This window comes from Eurosta solidaginis, chromosome 2, assembly GCF_040869045.1.
Source record: "Eurosta solidaginis isolate ZX-2024a chromosome 2, ASM4086904v1, whole genome shotgun sequence".
NCBI lineage: Eukaryota > Metazoa > Arthropoda > Insecta > Diptera > Tephritidae > Eurosta > Eurosta solidaginis.
Window position 1 is genome coordinate 167,067,159 of NC_090320.1, and position 19,965 is coordinate 167,087,123.

Here is a 19,965-nt window from a genome sequence, read left to right on the forward strand (position 1 = left end):
CCATATTTTGCTAAGAAGCTGCTGCATGCGCCTTACCAACTCCTCGCCGCCGTACTTGAATAGCTCCGCAGGCAATCCATCAGCGCCCACGGCCTTGTTGTTTTTCAATCTGGTTATTGCTATTCTAACTTCGTCATCATAGGGCGGGGGGACATATTCCATCATCATCGATTGCGGGATCGGATTCTTCATCTCTGCGCTGTGAATTGCTGCCTCCATTTAGGATAGCAGAGAAGTATTCCCTCCATAACCTAAGCATTCTCTGGACATCAGTTACAAGGTCGCCGTTTTCATTCCTACAGGAGTTTGCCCCGGTCTTAAAACCTTCGGTCTGTCGCCGTATTTTTTGGTAAAATTTTCGGGCGTTATTCCTGGTGGCTAGCAGCTCAAGCTCCTCGCACTCACGCCTTTCTGCTTCTGCTTTTTTCTTCCTGAAAAGACGTCACGCTTCCCTTTTCAACTCACGATAGCGTTCACACACTCCTCTTGTCGCGCTCGCTTTTAACGTAGCCCTGTAGGCAGCGTCTTTTATTTCGGTTGCAAGGCGGCATTCTTCATCGTACCAGTTGTTTTTTCGTGGCCGCCGGTAACCAATTTTTTCCTCGGCGGCAGTACGAAGTGCTTTGGAGACATGCTCCCACTGCTCCTGTATTCCTTCAGGATGAGTTGTGCTCTCAGAGAGCAGGTGTGAGAGTCGAGTTGCGAAATCATCGGCAGTCTGTTATAATTGAAGATTTTCGACGTCTAGCTTTCCTTGTGTTTTTTGTTCCTTGGTTTTAGCCACGTTGAGGCGGGTGCGTATTTTGGCTGCAACGAGATAATGGTTCTCGATGTTAGGTCCGCGGATCGTGCGCACATCTAAAACTCTGGAGGCATGCCGTCCGTCTATCACAACGTGACCGATGTGATTGCGAGTATTTCGATCAGGAGACAGCCATATAGCTTGATGTATCTTTTTATGCATGAGCCTCGTGCTGGATATGATCATGTTTCGAGCACCGGCAAAGTCAGTGCCTCAAATATCTGCTCAAAAAAGCTTACCAGCTCTTAGACTATTCGTCAATAGACGCATAGGACCTAAAAAATTTAACATCATCAGCATACATTAAAATTTTGAAATATTTTATTGTGGTACATCATTAATAAATAACAAGAGCAGAATGGGACCGAGATGACTGCCCTTTGGGACGCCAGAGGGAACATGAATGACATTTGAAAGAGTATTTTTAAAAATTACTTGTTGCCTTCTACCGCAGAGATACTGGGTCAGACCAGAGGAAGGGGTGTTAGAGGCGTTCGTTCCACACTGAAATTGAAAAGATGGTTGGTCTCATATGGTTTATTCGGTATAGGTTAGAGTTTAGCCTGTTGCAGTATCCACATCAAAGTTGAGCTAGATCGACGCGCGTCTTTCTAGGGAGATCGCTTTCTTCCTCTGCGAACTCAGGGTATTTCACTTTAAGAACGGGGTTCGCCGGGAATTCCTGGCATGGAGGTCCGCCGCCTTTTTGTGGATATCACTGAGGACCTTTTTGTGTTGTTCTTCTACTGAAATCTCAGTACCGTATTTCTTCATAATGCTTGAGGAGATTACTCCTTAAGAACTTGGGAGTGGGGTCCTTTAATTATATGTCTGTTGGGATGCACAGGTATCTGTGTATTCAGCTGAAACTGTTTGTTCAGCATTTCATTTCTCCCCCTGATGGGGAATACTTGTTGTTGTTGTAGCACCTAATAGCTGTGACCGATCACAAATTTTCATCAATATCCTCTAACGGGAGTCCAAGGAAACTTGCTGTTTCGACAGGGGTGGACCATAATGAAGGGGTGTTAGAGGCGTTGGTTCCACATTACAATTAAAGAGATGGTTGGTGTTATGTGGGGACACATTGTAAGCGGGGCATACATTTTGTATGTCGGGGTTGATTCTGGATATGTAAGAGTTTAACCTGTTACAGTATCCAGAACGAAGTTGAGCCAGAGTGACTCGCGTTTCCCTGGGGAGTATGCGTTCCTCTTCCGCAGTTTTTCAGTACTGCTCTCCGAGTACTGGATTCACCGGGCAATTCCCGGCATAAAGGTCCGACGCCTGTTTGTGGAGTTCACCAAAGGCATGCTTATGTTTTTTTTGGTTCATACGGCTGACTTCTAAGGTGCCGTATTTCCTCAAAATGCTTAAGGAGATGACTCCTTAAGTTCCTAGGCGGTGCTGGCTCATCAATCAGATGTCTGTTGGGATGCCCAGGCTTCTGGGTATTCAACAGGAACTGTTTGGTTAGCATCTCATGTCTCTCCCTGATGGGGAGTATTCTCGCCTTATTATATAGATGGTGTTCTGGGTACATAAGGAGACAGCCCGTGGCGGTTCTGAGCGCAGTATTTTGGCAGGCCTGTAGGTAGTTTTTAGGCTTGGCGGCTATAGGGGACGCGCAGCATGCAAACGGCTGGGCAATTGCTTTGTATGTGGTAATGAACGTTTCTTTGTCCTTTCCCCAAGTACTGCCAGCAAGGGATTTGAGGATTTTATTACGGCTCTGGATTTTCGGTACAATTGCGGCTGCGTGCTCACCAAAATGTAGATCCTGATCAAACGTCACACCCAAGATTTCGGGGTGTAGGACAGTCGGTAGCGTAGTGCCATCGACGTGGATGTTCAAAATGGTCGACATTTGGGACGTCCAAGTTGTAAATAGGGTCGCGGATGATTTAGTCGGTGATAATGCCAGGTTTAGCGAGGCGAAAAAACTGGAGGGATCGGGGAGGTAGCCGTTTATTCTGTTGCAAAGCTCATCGATCTTTGGGCCCGGGCCTGTGGCCATTATTGTGCAGTCATCGGCGTAAGAAACGATAGTAACTCCTTCTGGTGGGGAAGGTAGTTTTGATATGTAAACATTAAACAAAAGTGGGGATAGGACACCACCCTGAGGCACCCCTTGTTTAATTCTTCTTGGCTTTGATATTTCGTTTCTGAATTGCACCGATGGCTGCCGACCACCCAGATAATTTGCGGTCCACCTTTTAAGACATGGGGGAAGGGTAGACCCTTCAAAGTCTTGCAGTAACGTGCCATGGTTGACCGTATCAAAAGCTTTTGATAGGTCTAGCGCTACGAGTACTGTAATATGGAGGGGCTTCTGATTTAAACCACAATTTATCTGGGTGCTAATGGCATTTAGCGCGGTGGTGGTGCTATGGAGCTTTCTAAAGCCATGCTGATGACAGGCTAGCTGCAAATTTGCTTTGAAGTGGGGGAGCAAAATGGCTTCACGCGTCTTGGCTACTGGCGATAGGAGAGATATCGGGCGATATGACTCTCCTATGTTAGCTGGTTTCCCAGGCTTTAGTAGCGGGACCACCTTGGCCGTTTTCAATTTTTCGGGTATGACAAAGGTGGAAAGAGACAGGTCGAAGACATGTGCTAAATGCTAGGCTTTTAAGCATCGGCATGGCTATGCCGTCTGGGCCCACTGCTTTGGATGGTTTAGCATGACCGATGGCATCCTCAACCTCTTTGGCGGTAATAGTAATTGGTGACGCGCTGAACTTATGTTTATGTGCGTGTCTGTTGGCCCTCCGTCTATTTTTGTTGACCGTAGAATGCATAATGTATTGTCGGCAGAAAGCGCTCGCGCATTTTTTCGCATCCGACAGCACTTTGTCGCCAAAGGCGATGGAAACTTTGTCATTGTGCCTAGACGGATTCGATTGGGACTTTACAGTGGACCAAAGTTCACCTATACCGGCAGAGAGGTTACAACCGCTTAGGTGCTCCTCCCATTTCGTCCGTTTGTGTTCATCCACAAGCAATCTGATGCGTTGGTTTATATCCCTTATTGGAGGTCGCCGGGATCGAGCTGTCTTATAAGGTCACGATCTCTCGCTAAACTTGCGGCCTCTGCCGGGAAGTGGGCCGAATTTCGGGAATTCTACCGGCGGAAATGAAACGAGCCGAGGCAGATTCAATGACCTTGCGGAAAGCACGCTCCCCTTGGCGGGCATCAGTTGGGATAGGGAGGGCAGCAAAGCAGTTGTCTGTAAAGGATTTGTATTCGGCCCACTTTCCTTTTTTAAAGTTAAAGAAAGTGCGTTTTTCTGCGACGATGAAGTCGGCGGGACGCTCGAGCGAAATAAGTATAGGCAGGTGGTCGGATGCCAATGATACCACCGGCTGCCAGTTGACGCAGTTTACGAGTTCTGCGCTCACGTTTGAAATATCCGGCGAACTGTGACAGCTTCCTACCATACGTGTGGGGGCGCCTCCGTTTATAGTGCAGATCGTCGATTCTTCTATTTGATACGCTAACATCTCACCTCTACTGTTCACCCGCAAGATTGAATGCCATAGATCGTGATGGGCATTGAAATCGCCTAAGATAATGCGATTGTTTCCAGTGAGTACGCCGCTGATATTAGGGTGGTATCCACTGGGGCAACAGGTGACAGGAGGGATGTAGATGTTGATGATTTCTCCCGACCGGACCGATAATCCTTGGCGTTCTAAGACACTGTCGATGTCGGGATCAAATATATGATATTGCACGGTGTGGTGTATGATAAACGCGAGGCCGCCTCTATTTCCGCTCTCGCGATCTTTTCTGTGGACATTATACCCAGAACAGGTCTGCAATGCAGATCTTGCTGTGAGTTTAGTCTCTTGAATCGCAGTAATGAGGATGTTGTGCCGCTTCCTGAAGTCGACTATCTCCGTGATCTTCCCGGTTAATCCATTACAGTTTAACTGCAGAATTCTGAAGTGCATAGGGATAGACGTTGTCACTCTGGGAGTAAGTGACGGGTGACTACGCCTGGGTTGTGGAAGGCCAGAAGGCCGCGATTGCTGTTGAGGTCCTGGGACTAGACGTCCTTGGGTAGGCATTGGGGTACCCGGTGTATTTGGGTATGCGGCCTGGCAACATGGCACAATGAAACTTGTCGGGGTTGCCGTCGCGGAGACCAGAACATCTAGAAAAGTGGCACCGTCCATGGCAAGACTACGGGACGTCCTAGGACGTGAACAGCAAGGAACCACAAAAGATTTATAGAAGTTACGTGGACGTCTGATTTTGGGGTCTAGCCCAGAACAACCTGTCCGATGAAACCCTTACACGAGACACACTGACAAGAGTATGACCATCCTAAAAATATTCTTTTCCGGCAGATGCAGCAAAACCATTTCTCAGGAACGGGGTCAGGAGACGGACCCGGATTGGGTTCGATACCTTCCCGGAGGAAGAGAATATGGAGCAGTCCCGCTGCAAGGAGCTGCTGGGAGGATGACAATTTGTGGGAGGGACGCAACAAATTAAATGGGGTTACACTGAAACGGCAGTCATTGGTCGGGAAAATCCCGAGTCGCTCCGGTACATAGAACCTACGGCCTTGGGAATACTATCGCCTCACTATGTAGGTGTTGCTATGTGGACATAAGAAGGCAGCCGGTATCGGTTCTCAGAGCGGTGTTTTCACAGGTCTATATTTTCTTCCAGTGAGTAACCTTTAGGCTCGGCAACCACATCGGAGGCGCGTTGCATTCAAGCGTCTGTTTATCATTACCCCAAGTGCTGCCGGCAAGAGATTTGAGAATTATGTTACGACTCTGGATTCTATGTAGGTACAATTGCGAATGCATGCTCGCCAAAATGTACATCCTGATCGAACGTCACACCCAGTATTTTTAGTAGTCGTGTGGGTAATTCCATCGACGTGGATTTCCAATATGGTCGGCATTTGTGTTGTGTATGATGTAAATAAAATAATTTAAAAAAAATTTTGTGTTAAACGGTTTTATTGAAAACAATACTTACATGAAGTAATAATAATACGAAAAGCTAGAAAATAATTCGGTAGGTCCTAGGTACTAGTCATCACACTCCTTATCAATCTAGGGCGTTGATCAGACAATTAAATAAAAGCGTTGGGCGCATGAAGTTTCTAAAAATGTGAGGCGTAACATAACCTGATTAAGTTTCAGTTGGTTTTACTTATGACTATCTATAGAAATATGACGCGTCCAACGCTTTTGTTTAATTGCCTGATCAGCGCCCTAGATTGATAAGGAGTGTGATGACTAGTACCTAGAACCGAACTAATTATTTTCTAGCTTTTCGTATTATTATTACTTCATATAAGTATCGTTTTCAATAAAACCGTTTAACTAAACAATTTTTTTTTTAATTATTTTATTTTCAAGTTTTTAGTCTTTATTTAATTGTCTTTACTTTACTCGACTCTGCGCCACGTATGCTTGTCCCTGCTCCAACTCCAAAATATTTTGATGTCACTTCTACCGGACTGTATGCAATATTTTTTCCAAATATGAGCCGAATCGGGCATCATAGGTCGCTTTCTATTCTTGTATGTATTATCTGTTCCAAACATGAGCCCAATCGGACCACAAATACGATTTTTGTGAATATCTCGATCCTTGCGCCACCTAGCGGCAATTTTTTTTCATAGGTCGCTTTCTATTCTTGCATGTATTATGTGTTCCAAGTATGAGCCAAATCAGGCCACAAATACGATTTTTGTGGCGATTTTTTTTCATAGGTCGATTTCTATCCTTGTATGTATTGAAACGATTTTACTGTAATTCCCCTTATTTGCAATCTTCTTCCAACGTTCGTATCGCTAAACTGATGAATAAATAACTCCAATATTGAATAATGGAAAAATGGCCTTTATTAAAGTACTTCACAATAACACTTATACTTTGCAACGAATAGCTTGCTTAATAACCAAGCTGATTGATAGCTCAAATGAAACTCACTCCTCGCCTCTACTGTCGCGCCTTTTATACTTTTTGATTTTTCATTGCATACTTCCAGGTTTTTCCATTCCAGAACTTACTAGTTAGTTTCAGCTACAAAATCGCCAGCCACAACTACGTTTATAACTTCTCATTTGAGTCGTTGCCTTATCAGATCGTGTATTTTTCTCAGCTCTTCTTCCAAAACAGCAGTGGTTTTCTTGACATTTCTCTCCACATCGGCATCTATACCAAACTTCAAATCAGCTGGCAGTCGAAGGTCAGTGCCAAAAATTACTTTTGCAGGGGTTTGGCCAGTTGTCTCATGCACTGCTGATCGGTAAGCCATCAAGAATAATGGTATGCGGGTATCCCACTCCTTATGGTACTTGTCTACTACTTTCCTTAAATGCTCCTCCAATGTTCTATTGAAACGTTCCACCAGACATCGGACTGAGGATGCAATGCGGTTGTCCGTATTTTTCGAATGCCCAACTTCTTGCACATTTCTTGGAACACAGCTGATTCAAAATTCCTGGTTTGGTCAGAATGTATCTCCATTGGTACACCATACCTTGTAACCCATTCGTTTGTAACCACTTCTGCTACTGTTTCTGCTTCTTGGTTTGGGATTGGGTATACCTCTGGCCATTTACTGAAATAATCCATAACCACCAGTACGTATTTGTTTCCGTGGTTGCTAGTAGGAAATGAACCTGCGAAATCCATGGCGATCCTTTCAAATGGTGCACCTGAAATATACTGCTTCATCTGGCCATGACTTCGTGTTTTGGGCCCTTTCGCTCTGTTACAAACCTCGCAGTTGGCAATCCACTCGGTGACCGACTGACGGCAACCAACCCAATAGAATCTCTGCTTAATTTTCTCGAGCACCTTTGTGATTCCAAGATGACCTCCACTTGGACCATTATGCAGCTCGCTGAGCACGTCAGGAATCCTCTTTCTGGGAACAACTATCAGTTTCTTCTTGCATTTACCATCCTCACTCTCCCATACTCGATGAAGGCAACCAGATATCAATTCTAAACTGTTCTACTGTGCCCAATATGACTTCGCAATGGGACTCTCTGCTGACATCTCTTCTCTGTTTGATCTTTCGTTTCGTTCGAGCCCTTGCATAACACGTGACAGATCTGTATCTTCTAGCTGACACTTTCTTAGCTGTTCCTTGTCCCATTCATCTGTACATGTTATAGTCATTAGCCGGACATCTATAATGTCTTCTTTAGCCTCGGCCTTTGAACAGATCTTGCATTCCAAACTAGATGGTCTTGGTGACATTGCATCAGCATTTCCATGGGTAATACCTTTTCGATGCTCAATGGAAAAGTCATAGCTTTGTAGTCGCTCGATCCACCGTGCCAATTGTCCTTCCGGATTACGGAACTGCAGAAGCCATTTCAACGCTGCGTGATCTGTCCTGACGCGGAATCGCTGGCCGTAGAGGTATTTGTGGAAGTGTTTAATGCACTCTACCAATGCCAACAGCTCTCTCCGTGTAACGCAATAGTTCCTCTCTGGTTTTACAATTGAACGGCTGTAATATGCAACTACCTTCTCCTGTCCATCGACCAGTTGTGATAAAACGCCTTCTATAGCATATCCGCTCGCATCTGTATCTATAATAAACGTTGCTCCTGGAATCGGATATGCCAACATTGGAGCAGTGCACAAACGCTCTTTCAATGTTTGGAAAGCTACTTCTTGCTCCTTCTTCCATTCAAAAGCTTTATTTTTTCTTGTTAGCTCGTGGGCTACGCTGGCAAAATTTGGCACAAATCGGCGGTAATATGTGCACAGCCCAAGGAAACTTCTCAATTCATGCAGATTCTGTGGTCTTGGCCAATCCTTTACTGCCTCTATCTTTTCATTCGCTGTACTGATACCTTCTGTCGTTACCTTGTGACCTAAATAATTTACTTCCTTTTTAAACAGCGCACACTTTTTAGGACTTAACTTCAGACCAGCGCCAGCTATTCTCTGGAAAACTTCATCTAAGTTTTTAAGATGTTCATCAAAGTTCTTGCCCAATACGATTATGTCGTCCAGGTACACCAAGCATGTTTTCCAATGTAGTCCTTTCAATACCTGATCCATGAGTCTCTCGAAAGTAGCTGATGCATTACATAGTCCAAAGGGCATTACTGTAAATTGCCAAAGACCATCTCCGACGCTGAAGGCTGTTTTCTCTTTGTCTTCCTCCTTCACCTCCACTTGCCAGTAGCCGCTTTTCAAGTCCAGTGTGGAAAACCATTTCGTACCAGAGAGCGAGTCCAGAGTGTCGTCAATTCTTGGCAATGGGTAGCTATCCTTTTTCGTAACGTCATTAAACTTCCGGTAGTCCACGCAAAACCTCATTTTTTCATCCTTCTTCTTTACAAGTACTACCGGTGAGCTCCAGGGACTAGCTGATGGTTCGATGACGCCGCTGTCGCTCATTTCTTGTATAATTTGAATCACAACTTCCCGCTTCGCCAGTGGAACACTACGTGGAGCTTGACGTATCGGCCTCGCGTCTCCAGTGTCAATTTGATGTTTCACAACATTGGTGCAGCCTGGCTTGGAACCATCCTGGTCAAATATGTTTGCGTACTTTAGGAGCAGTTGCTTTGCCTTACTCTGATAATCTTCCTCTAGCCCCTCCGTCCATGCCGTGATGTCATTTGAAAGATCAGTATTACTAAATGAAACGTGTTCCTGGAGCTGTTCACAGTTAAGAATTACTTCAGCCTCTTGGCATCTTCCAAAAATAGCTCCTTTGGTCAGTTTGAGTGGTGACTTGAACTCATTGAGTACTCTTACCGGAATACGTCCATCTTGTTTTGTCATATCCAGGGTTTTTCCTACAAGTATGTTCGGTGCTGATTTGTTTGCTGCTTCGACAACCCACAATTTGTTTGTCCCACAATCTCCATCAACCTTTGCCCAGATGACTGTTTATGATTTTGGTGGTATTTGCTGACTCTCTTCCACCAGCACTCGTTTACTGCTGTATCCTCTCTCGTAGCCGAAATTAAGTGGTACATCCATGTTCTTATATCGCATCGTCTCGCTTTGCATGTCGATCTTGATGCCCTGGCCGATTAAGAAGTCCACTCCAATTATGATTTCATCAACAATCTCTGCCACTATAAAATTGTGTACTACCGTGACGTTCCCAATTGCGACTTCACATGATACTTCTCCTAGAACCGTGCTGTCTTCTCCAGTGGCTGTACGCAATCTTGCTCCATGCAATGGTCTTATCTTCTTGTTGACTAAATCCGCTCGAATAATGGAATGGGATGCACCGTATCTACAGTCAGTAAACGTTCCTTTCCATCCACATGTCCCCCAACAGTAAGATTGCTTGACCTTCTTCCAATTTGTGAGATAGAGATTATGGGGCATTCAATTGAGGGAGCCAGTTGTCGGCCCTTGCGGCTGACTCGCTTTAGTTTAACGATTGAGTGGATTTTGAGATTTGCTCCTCTCCTTCAGCTCTCCGTTTACGGCCACCCACATTGCTGGAACTGTTAGGATTGGTACTGTAATAACGTGCAATGTGCCCTGGCTTTCCACATTTAAAGCATTTGACGGCACCATCGTTTTTCTGCTGCGTTCCTTTTAATGCTTCCGAAATTGTGTCTACGCAGTCTGGCCTTTCTACTTCCACGCGATGAGCTTTGTATGTGGGCTTACTCAAAAGTGACGCTGTTTCCTGAGTCAGCGCATGGGATACCGTTTCTGCAAATGTTGGCTTTGGGTTTGCGTATGTGGCTCGCTTCGTTTCGACGTCCCGCATGCCATTTATAAAGCTCTGAATTTTTACCCTTTCGGTGTATTCCACGGGTGCGTCGGCATTCGCCAAATGTGCAAGCCTTTCGATATCTGACGCAAACTCCTGCAAAGTCTCATTAACTTTTTGGTAGCGGTTTTGCAACTCTATTTGGTGTATCTGCTTCCTGTGTTCGCTTCCGTATCGCCTCTCTAGAGCGCTCATCAATGTTTCGTAGTTGTTCCGCTCTCCCTCGGGAATAGTCTGTAGGATTTCAGCAGCAGATCCTTTCAATGCCACGAATAGTGCAGCAACTTTATCTTCAGCTCCAGTTGTTCACTCCTGCGGTCTTCTCAAACTGAAGCTTAAAGACCTGGAAAAGAACAGAACCGTCAAAGGATGGTGTTTTTACCTTTGGATTGCTTGCTGAAACAGCTGGACGATGTAATTGCAACTCCTGTATGCGACCTCTAAAAGCATCCACCTCGGCTTAGATTTTTTCCTCAAACTGCGTTATTTTCTCGTCCATACGCGCTTCGAGTTTTGATGATATACGCGCCTCCTGCGCTTCGAGTTGTACTGTTATGCGTGCCTCTTGTTCTTTCAGTTGTGTTTCCATCTTTGATGTAATCTGTGTCGACATTTCTGAAATACGCGTTTCTTGTGCTTCGATCTTTGATGTTATTCGTGTCTCTTGGGATTCCATCTTGGATGTTATGCGTGTCTCCTGCGATTCCAGTTGGGATGCCGTATATGTCTTCTGTTCTTCCAGTTGAGATGACATTTGCGACGACATTGATGTTACTGTCGATGTTTGTGCAGATATTGCAGCCAAAATCATGTTCAAGTCTGTGCTCGTAACTGTCTGCGATGTTTCGTTTTTCTCTACAATTTTTGTTGTTGTCTCGTACCTATCAGGATAAAATACATACTCGTCCACATCAATTCCTTCTGCTTCCATTGCCTCTCTTAGCCGTGCCTGAAGTTCGAGTTTAACGCCGCTTGTATTCAATACACGGCTCTCCAACTCCTTCTTCAGTTGCTGGATCTTCAATTCACTGAACTTTGCCATGTCCTTGTTTTCCTCTGGAATTTATTCAACAATTTCTCCTCTGACACCAATTGTAACGATTTTACTGCAATTCCCCTTATTTGCAATCTTCTGCCAACGTTCGTATCGCTAAACTAACATATCGTATCGCTAACTGATAAACAAATACGATTTTTGCGAATATCTCGATTCTTGCGCCACCTAGCGGCGATTATTTTCTTATTATTACATTGTCATGAGGTTCTGAACTATATTCCAAGTTTCAAGCTTGTAGCTTATCGGGAAGTTACTTAAATTTCAATTACAAAATTCGTTCACAACGGCCGCCCATGCGGCCGTGCGGCCTACCTGTCAAGTCAAGCTAAATAAAACCGTTTAAAAAGGTCGCCTATAAATCATAGGTCGGTGACAATATCAGATTGCACGAGGCGAAAAAACTGGAGAAATAGTTGCTTATTTTATTATATAGCACATCGATCATCATCAGCGAACTCCTTCTGGTGGCGAGGGTAGCGTCGACATGTGGAAATTAAACGAAAGGCGGGATAGAACACCACCCCTTGTTTCATTCTTCTGGGTTTAGATGTCGACGTTCGTGAATTGCACCGATGCCTGTCGACAAGACAGATAATTTGCCGTCCACATTTTGAGACTAGGAGGAGAGGGGACCTTACAGGTCATGCAGTAACGTGCCGTGTTTAACTGTATTAAAAGCTTGTGATAAGTTTACCTCGTCTGGTAGTATTGTTACGTACCATATATATGCGTATTGGAAATTTTGTTAAGATTAAAACTGTAAGCCCCTTTTCTTTAAAGTAGGCCTTATCCGTTTTTCATCGGATCTATATATAATACCAAGGACCATATTTCCGCCATATTACTAAGTGATATTAACGGTTTTCTCCCCTCTTCTATTTGCATTATATCTAAATGACTTGCATGCGTATTTTATTTAGAACTGAACATAAGGTTGCTGCTATATGCAGATGATATAGTAATTTTGTAATTTTTGATGCACAAACGGTACAGAAAATGATATTGCGAAAGTTGGAATCTAGAGGTGAATTTTAGCCAAATCAGCAGTTATGGTGTTTAGGAAAGGAGGTAGGCTGTCTAACAGGGAAAGGTGGATATACAAAGGGGAAGAACTCAAAATAGTATATGAATATACATATTTAGGAGTAACGCTCACACCAAGAAAGGTATTTACACAGCATCTGGAAAACAGGAATGCTTCTGCGAAGGCAAGAATAAATGCAACTTGGGGTACGTATTTAAATAACGACCAAATTTCAACGAAGGCAAAGTGGCAAACGTACAATGCGATCTGTACAGCTATACAAGGATATGCAGCGCAAATATGGGGTTCTGAAATGTTTAGCGAGGTGGAGAAATTGCAATGTTATTTCTTCAAAAGAATTTATAGGCTCCCCAACTGCACTCCAACTTACGCAATAATGCTGGAATCAGATATGGAAAACGGTCATTTGTACACACTAAATCTGCATTTGTGGTACGTTTACAAGACATTGTTTGAATATAGTGAAAATAGATTGCCAAGAATATTGTCAAAAAAAAAGTTTTACACAAAAATGTATTTTGGGCACAGATATTAAATGCTTTGGGAAATGAGGCGAACCTAGTTTGGAATGAAGAGACGACAAGGCAAGGATGGACAAATAATAATTTCTTATTATTATCGCGCTTAAAAGCTGAAACCAGAGTGAGAATGTGGCGAAAATCACTGAGTAGTGAAAATCGAATTTATAAATACCTGGACCATAATTTAGGGACGCAGTATTTTAAAGAAAGCTTCAGTCGTGCGAACACAATGTGGATTTTCAAGGCGAGATGCGACTTAATTTATTTACACAATAGAGGCTACACACTCTGCAACCTCAATGAAACGGAAAACATATACAATTTCTTAGGCCAATGTCCTATATTACGGCCTTTTAGACGAGTTTGTTTTGAAAGAGAATGAGGAAGAGGAGAGGGGATGAGGAAGTAATCAGTGTGCTTAATGGAGAAAACAATCCTGATTGGAAAAAATTGATTAACTATATTACTGGTACTCTGAAATACAGAAAACTAATAATAACAGAATTTGAAAATTTTTAATTTGAATACAAAACATAAGCAATTAATTTGACTTTGTGTTTTCATTTTGAAATTGTGAATAAATTTAAGCTAGAAGTCAAATTTATATAAATCCAACAACTCCGACAGACGACTAACAAGTCATTGTCGTATTCTTTATTTTTCAAAATATGTTTTTAAGAAAATCCAACCGATTTTGTTTAGATTTAAGGCATAATACTTCTGTTAAATATTTTGAAATAAAGAAGTATCTATCTATTAACGGTTTTCGATTAACGGTTTGCAAGACTTTTAAGTTTTCCTCTGCTTTATGTGGGCGGCGCTATGCCAATTTTACAAAATTGTAAAAAAATTTACATTGTAACATCGCAACTTTTTTTATCCACTCCTCAAGTTTCATCACTTCATCAGTATTTGTGAAGGCATTGTTACTTTTTCCCATTTTTGAAAGTAAACGTGGATATAATTTTATTTCGACCATTTTCAATACCAATATATCGTCGACGATCTTGTAAAAGCTGCTAACTCCATGCACCAAAATTTCACAGTAAAACGGAAAAGCTCTTTTGCTAGACAAGTTAAAATGTATTGAATTTTTTTGTAGTTAGCAGCTTTTATAATTTTGTTGTTAAGTTAAACGGGGAGCTTTTACCGCGTCTTCGACGATCTCAATTTATGCCCAAGTTTTGGTGATAATGGACTGAACTTTGTTAATCTTAAACATGTAGACCATCGGAACTTGGTGAAGTATCGGGAAAAGTATCGATATCTTACTCAGTACTTGGAAAAAATAATCAAGTACGAAATACTCGAGTATTTTTTGGAAAAGTATCGATACTACTCACTCAGTACTCGTATCGTTCTATCACTAACTGTGCTTGCTTCAATATTGAACTCTCTGTAGAACATGGAGACCATGTCAATACTTATGTATTGGTGGGACAACATCATCAATTTTTGTTCTGTTTTTATATTCTTTAATGTTATGTTGGAAAAACCTTAATTCTTTGTGTCCTTATGTCTGAGAATGTTATCAACTTCCTTACATGCTCTAGTTCTTTTATTTTATATTGATTTGTGTGTGCTTGCTGGATAGATGCAGCTAGAAAGTTCGTTTTTTCGTCAATTGTTCCGCTCTCTACTACATAGTATGGTTCAGCATAACTTCCTAGCGTTATAGCCGAAGAAGGTGGGTGAATTTTTTCAAAAATGAAATTTGCTGTACATTTTGCTAAGTGAGGATCGATAATGCTAGTCCATGATTCCTAGAAGTAAAAAAAAAAACATCATAAGTATGCCTACATGTGTTTAGTGTATCGGGAGCCGATATAAATAAATAATCCAACTGTAACTACTTTACTTTATTGAAGAGCAGATAAATTTTTATTGGACGTTATTCTGTCCAAATCAAATTACATTAAAACAAGTAAGTAAGGCTAAGTTCGGGTGTAACCGAACATTACATACTCAGCTGAGAGCTTTGGAGACAAAATAAGGGAAAATCACCATTTAGCAAAATGAACCCAGGGTAGCCCTGGAATGTGTTTGTATGAAATGGGTTTCAAATGTAAGGTATTAAAGGGTATTTTAAAAGAGAGTGGGCCATAGTTCTATAGGTGGACGCCATTTCGGGATATCGCCATAAAGGTGGACCAGGGGTGACTCTAGAATGTGTTTGTACGATATGGATATCAAATAAAAGGTATTAATGAGGGTTTTAAAAGGGAGAGGATCTTAGTTGTATATGTGAAGACGTTTTCGAGATATCGATGAAAATGTGGACCAGGGTGACCCAGAACATCATCTGTCGGGTACCGCTAATTTATTTATATATATAATACCACGAACAGTATTCCGGCCAGGATTCCAAGGGCTTTTGATTTCGCCCTGCAGAACTTTTTCATTTTCTTATACTTAATATGGTAGGTGTCACACCCATTTCACAAAGTTTTTTCTAAAGTTATATTTTGCATCAACAAACGAATCCAGTTACCATATTTCATTTTTCGTAATTTTCGATGTCGGAAAAGTGGGCGTGGTCATAGTCGGATTTCGGCCATTTTTTATACCAAGATAAATTGACTTCAGATAAGTACGTGAACTAAGTTTAGTTAAGATATATCGTTTTTTGCGCAAGTTATCGGCCGAGCGGAAGGACAGAAGGTCGACTGTATATAAAAACTGGGCGTGGCTTCAACCGATTTCGCCCATTTTTACAGAAAAAAGTTATCGTCATAGAATCTATGTCCCTACCAAATTTCACAAGGATTGGTAAATTTTTGTTCGACTAATGGCATTAAAAGTATTCTAGACGAATTAAATGAAAAAGGGCGGAGCCACGCCCATTTTGAAATTTTCTTTTATTTTTGTATTTTGTTGCACCATATCATTACTGGAGTTGAATGTTGGCATAATTTACTTATATCCTGTAAAGATATTAAATTTTTTGTTAAAATTTGACTTTAAAAAAAATTTTTTTTAAGTGGGCGTGTTCGTCATCCGATTTTGCTAATTTTTATTTAGCACATATATAGTAATAGCAGTAACGTGCCTGCCAAATTTCATCATGATATCTTCAACGACTGCCAAATTACAGCTTGCAAAACTTTTAAATTACCTTCTTTTAAAAGTGGGCAGTGCCACGCCCATTGTACAAAATTTTACTAATTTTCTATTTTGCGTCATAAGGTCAACGCACCTACCAAGTTTCATCGCTTTATCCGTCTTTGGTAATGAATTATCGCACTTTTTCGGTTTTTCGGAATTTTCCATATCGAAAAAGTGGGCGTGGTTGCTGTCCGATTTCGTTCATTTTAAATAGCGATCTGAGATGAGCGCCCAGGAACCTACATACCAAATTTCATCAAGATACCTCAAAATTTACTCAAGTTATCGTGTTTACGGATGGACGGACGGACATGGCTAAATGAATTTCTTTTTTCGCCCAGATCATTTTGATATATAGAAGTCTATATCTATCTCGATTAGTTTATGCCGTTACGGATTACCGTTATGCGAACAAAGTTAATATACTCTGTGAGCTCTGCTCAGCTGAGTATAAATATTGTGAATAAAAATACAAGCATTTACTTTGTATATCTTTGTGCGTATTATACAGGTTTTACAAGGAGATTTTAGTCGCCTCTTACGACAGGCATACCCACCGCGGGTATATTCTTACCTAAGTTTATTCAAAGAATAAAATCTGAGGGTACCAAAAGGCAGTGGAGTTTTGAATGCAGGACTGAATTTAATGATTCAAAGAGAGAATATGCCAAAAGTGTTTACTTCACACACTTAACATATCACATAAAATGCTATTATACACTAGAAATAATGCACAGTCTCTGCAAACAGCCAAAGAAAGCAAAACGAACGTAAAACAGCACACAAGATCTGATGAAAATAAAATAGGACTTATAAAATCTTGTATGACTCTATAGTCTGCAATACCTTCCATTATTGACGTAAGGAGAGTAACAAACTTTATTTACCATCAGCATTTAGGAATAAACCATGAGAATGTTCATAACATTGATTCGCAAAATTGTATGTGAATGGCCAGGGTGAAATAAACTTAAACAAACGCAACATCTTGCGTGATTGTGGCGATGTTACCGGAATGCATGCCTAATACTATGTTCAAACAGAATAATAAATTGAGGCAATTTCGATTTAAATTGAGTGGTGTTCATACAACTCAATTTAGCTAACACAATAGTAATTTGAAAGCTGGTTGGCTCATCTCTACAGCAACAACATACCTTTGTTTAGACTGTCAAAATGTGCGTGTTGATATTAGGGGAATGGAATGGAATGAAAACATAAAACTTTAAAATTTGTTTGTGTTGTAAGAAAATGTGTTCAATGTTTTGGTTTCATTTCGAGTTTGCCACCTTCTTTTGACAATCCCTACTCCAGTGAAATGAAAAAAATAAAATCAGCTGATGAGATGAGCTAACCATATAGTTGTGCCATGCGTAACTGACGTTTAAATCAACTCAATAAACACAATTTACAAGGTTGCATTTGCAGTTTGAAGTAATTTATTACGCATTTTTTTTAAATTGACAATTTATTATTACAATTTATTATATGATAAATTGCGTAATAAATTGCTCAAATGGTATAAGTTGCCAATTTAGTGTGTTGTTGTTGTTGTTGTTGTAGCATAGCTTCGCCCCACCTAACAGCCGCGACCGATCACAAATTGTCATCAATATCCTCTAACGGGAGTCCAAGGAAACTTGCTGTTTCAACAGGGGTGGGCCATAATGAAAGGGGTGTTAGAGGCGTTGGTTCCACATTACAATTAAAGAGATGGTTGGTGTCATGTGGGGACACATTGCAAGCGGGGCATACATTTTGTATGTCGGGGTTGATTCTAGATAGGTAAGAGATTAACCTGTTACAGTATCCCGAACGAAGTTGAGCCAGAGTGGCACGCGTTTCCCTGGGGAAAATTTTTGGGTACTTTTCTTTGAGTATTGGATTCACCGGGCAATTCCTGACATAAAGGTCCGACGCCTGTTTGTAGAGTTCACCAAGGACCTGCTTGTGTTTTTTTGCTTCATACGGCTGGATTCTCAGGTGCCGTATTTCCTCAAAATGCTTACGGAGATGACTCCTTAAGCCCCTAGGCGGTGTTGGCTCATTAATCAGATGTCTGTTTGGATGCCCAGGTTTCGGGTATTCAACAGGAACTGTATGGTTAGCATCTCATTTCTCTCCGTGATGGGGAGTGTTCTCGCCTCATTATGTAGATGGTGTTCTGGGGACATAAGAAGACAGCCCGTGGCGATTCTGAGTGCAGTATTTTGGCAGGCCTGTAGCTTCTTCCAGTGGGTAATTTTTAGGCTTGGCGACTATGGGTGACGTGTAGCACGTAAACGGCTGGCCAACTGCTTTGTATGTAGTAATGAGCGTTTCTTTATCTTTTCCCCAGGTACTGCCAGCAAGGGATTTGAGGATTTTATCACGGCTCTGGATTTTCGGAACAATTGCGGCTGCGTGCTCACCAAAATGTAGATCCTGACCAAACGTCACACCCACGATTTTGGGGTGTAGGACAGTCGGTAGCGCAATGCCATCGACGTGGATGTTCAAAATGGTCGACATTTGGGACGTCCATGTTGTAAATAAGGTCACAGAAGATTTAGTCGGTGATAATGCCAGGTTTCGCGAGGCGAAAAAACTGGAGAGATCAGGGAGGTAGCCGTTTATTCTGTTGCAGAGCTCATCGATCTGTGGGCCTGGGCCTGTGGCCATTATTGTGCAGTCATCGGCGTATGAAACGATAGTGACTCCTTCTGGTTGTGAAGGTTGCTTAGATATGTAGAAATTAAACAAAAGTGGGGATAGGACACCACCCTGTGGCACCCCTTGTTTAATTCTTCTTGGTTTTGATGTTTCGTTTCTAAATTACACCGAAGCCTGTCGAGCACCCAGATAATTTGCGGTCCACCTTTTAAGACATGAGGGAAGGGTAGACCCTTCCAGGTCTTGCAGTAAAGAGCCATGGTTGACCGTATCAAAAGCTTTTGATTGGTCTAGCGCTACGAGTACTGTTCTATGGTGGGGGTTTTGATTTAAACCGCAATTTATCTGGGTGCTGATGGCATTTAGCGCGATGGTGGTGCTATGGAGTTTTCTGAAGCCATGCTGATGACAGGCCAGCTGCAAATTTGCTTGGAAGTAGGGGAGCAAAATGGCTTCGAGCGTCTTTGCTACTGGCGATAGGAGAGATATCGGACGATACGACTCTCCTATGTTAGCTGGTTTCCCAGGCGTTATTATCGGGACCACCTTGGCCATTTTCCATTTTTCGGGTATGACAAAGGTGGAAAAAGACAGATTGAAGACATGTGCCAAGTATTTGAAACCCTCTTTCCCTAGGCTTTTAAGTATCGGCATGGCTATGCCGTCTGGGCCCACTGCTTTGGATGGTTTAGCGTGACCAATGGCATCTTCAACCTCTCTGGTGGTGATGGTAATTGGTGACGCGCTGAATTTATGTTTATGTGCGTGTCTGTTGGCCCTCCGTCTATATTTGTCGACCGTAGAATGCATTACATATTGACGGCAGAAAGCGCTCGCGCATTTTTTCGAGTCCGACAGCACTTTATCGCGGAAGGCGATGGAAACTTTGTCTTTGTGCTTAGACGGATTCGATAGGGACTTTACGGTGGACCAAAGTTTACGCAAATCGGCAGAGAGGTTACAACCTCTTAGGTGCTCCTCCCATTTCGCCCGCTTGTGTTCATCCACAAACAATCTGATGCGTTGGTTTAT

The 19,965-nt window shown here is 42.2% G+C and overlaps 1 protein-coding gene across 3 annotated transcripts in view; it reads right to left on the bottom strand.

The window, feature by feature from the left end:
• The window catches only part of LOC137240311 (MTOR-associated protein MEAK7), a 401,092-nt gene that overhangs the window by 225,809 nt on the left and 155,318 nt on the right, over positions 1-19,965 (bottom strand). For 2 of the 3 annotated variants that reach the window (XM_067766373.1, XM_067766372.1), the window contains one exon: positions 14,721-14,939. The exons of the other annotated variant lie outside the window; for it this stretch is intronic. In XM_067766373.1, the coding sequence (XP_067622474.1) occupies positions 14,721-14,939 (219 nt within the window). The remainder of the gene's footprint in view (positions 1-14,720; positions 14,940-19,965) is intronic. 3 annotated transcript variants of the gene reach the window in all.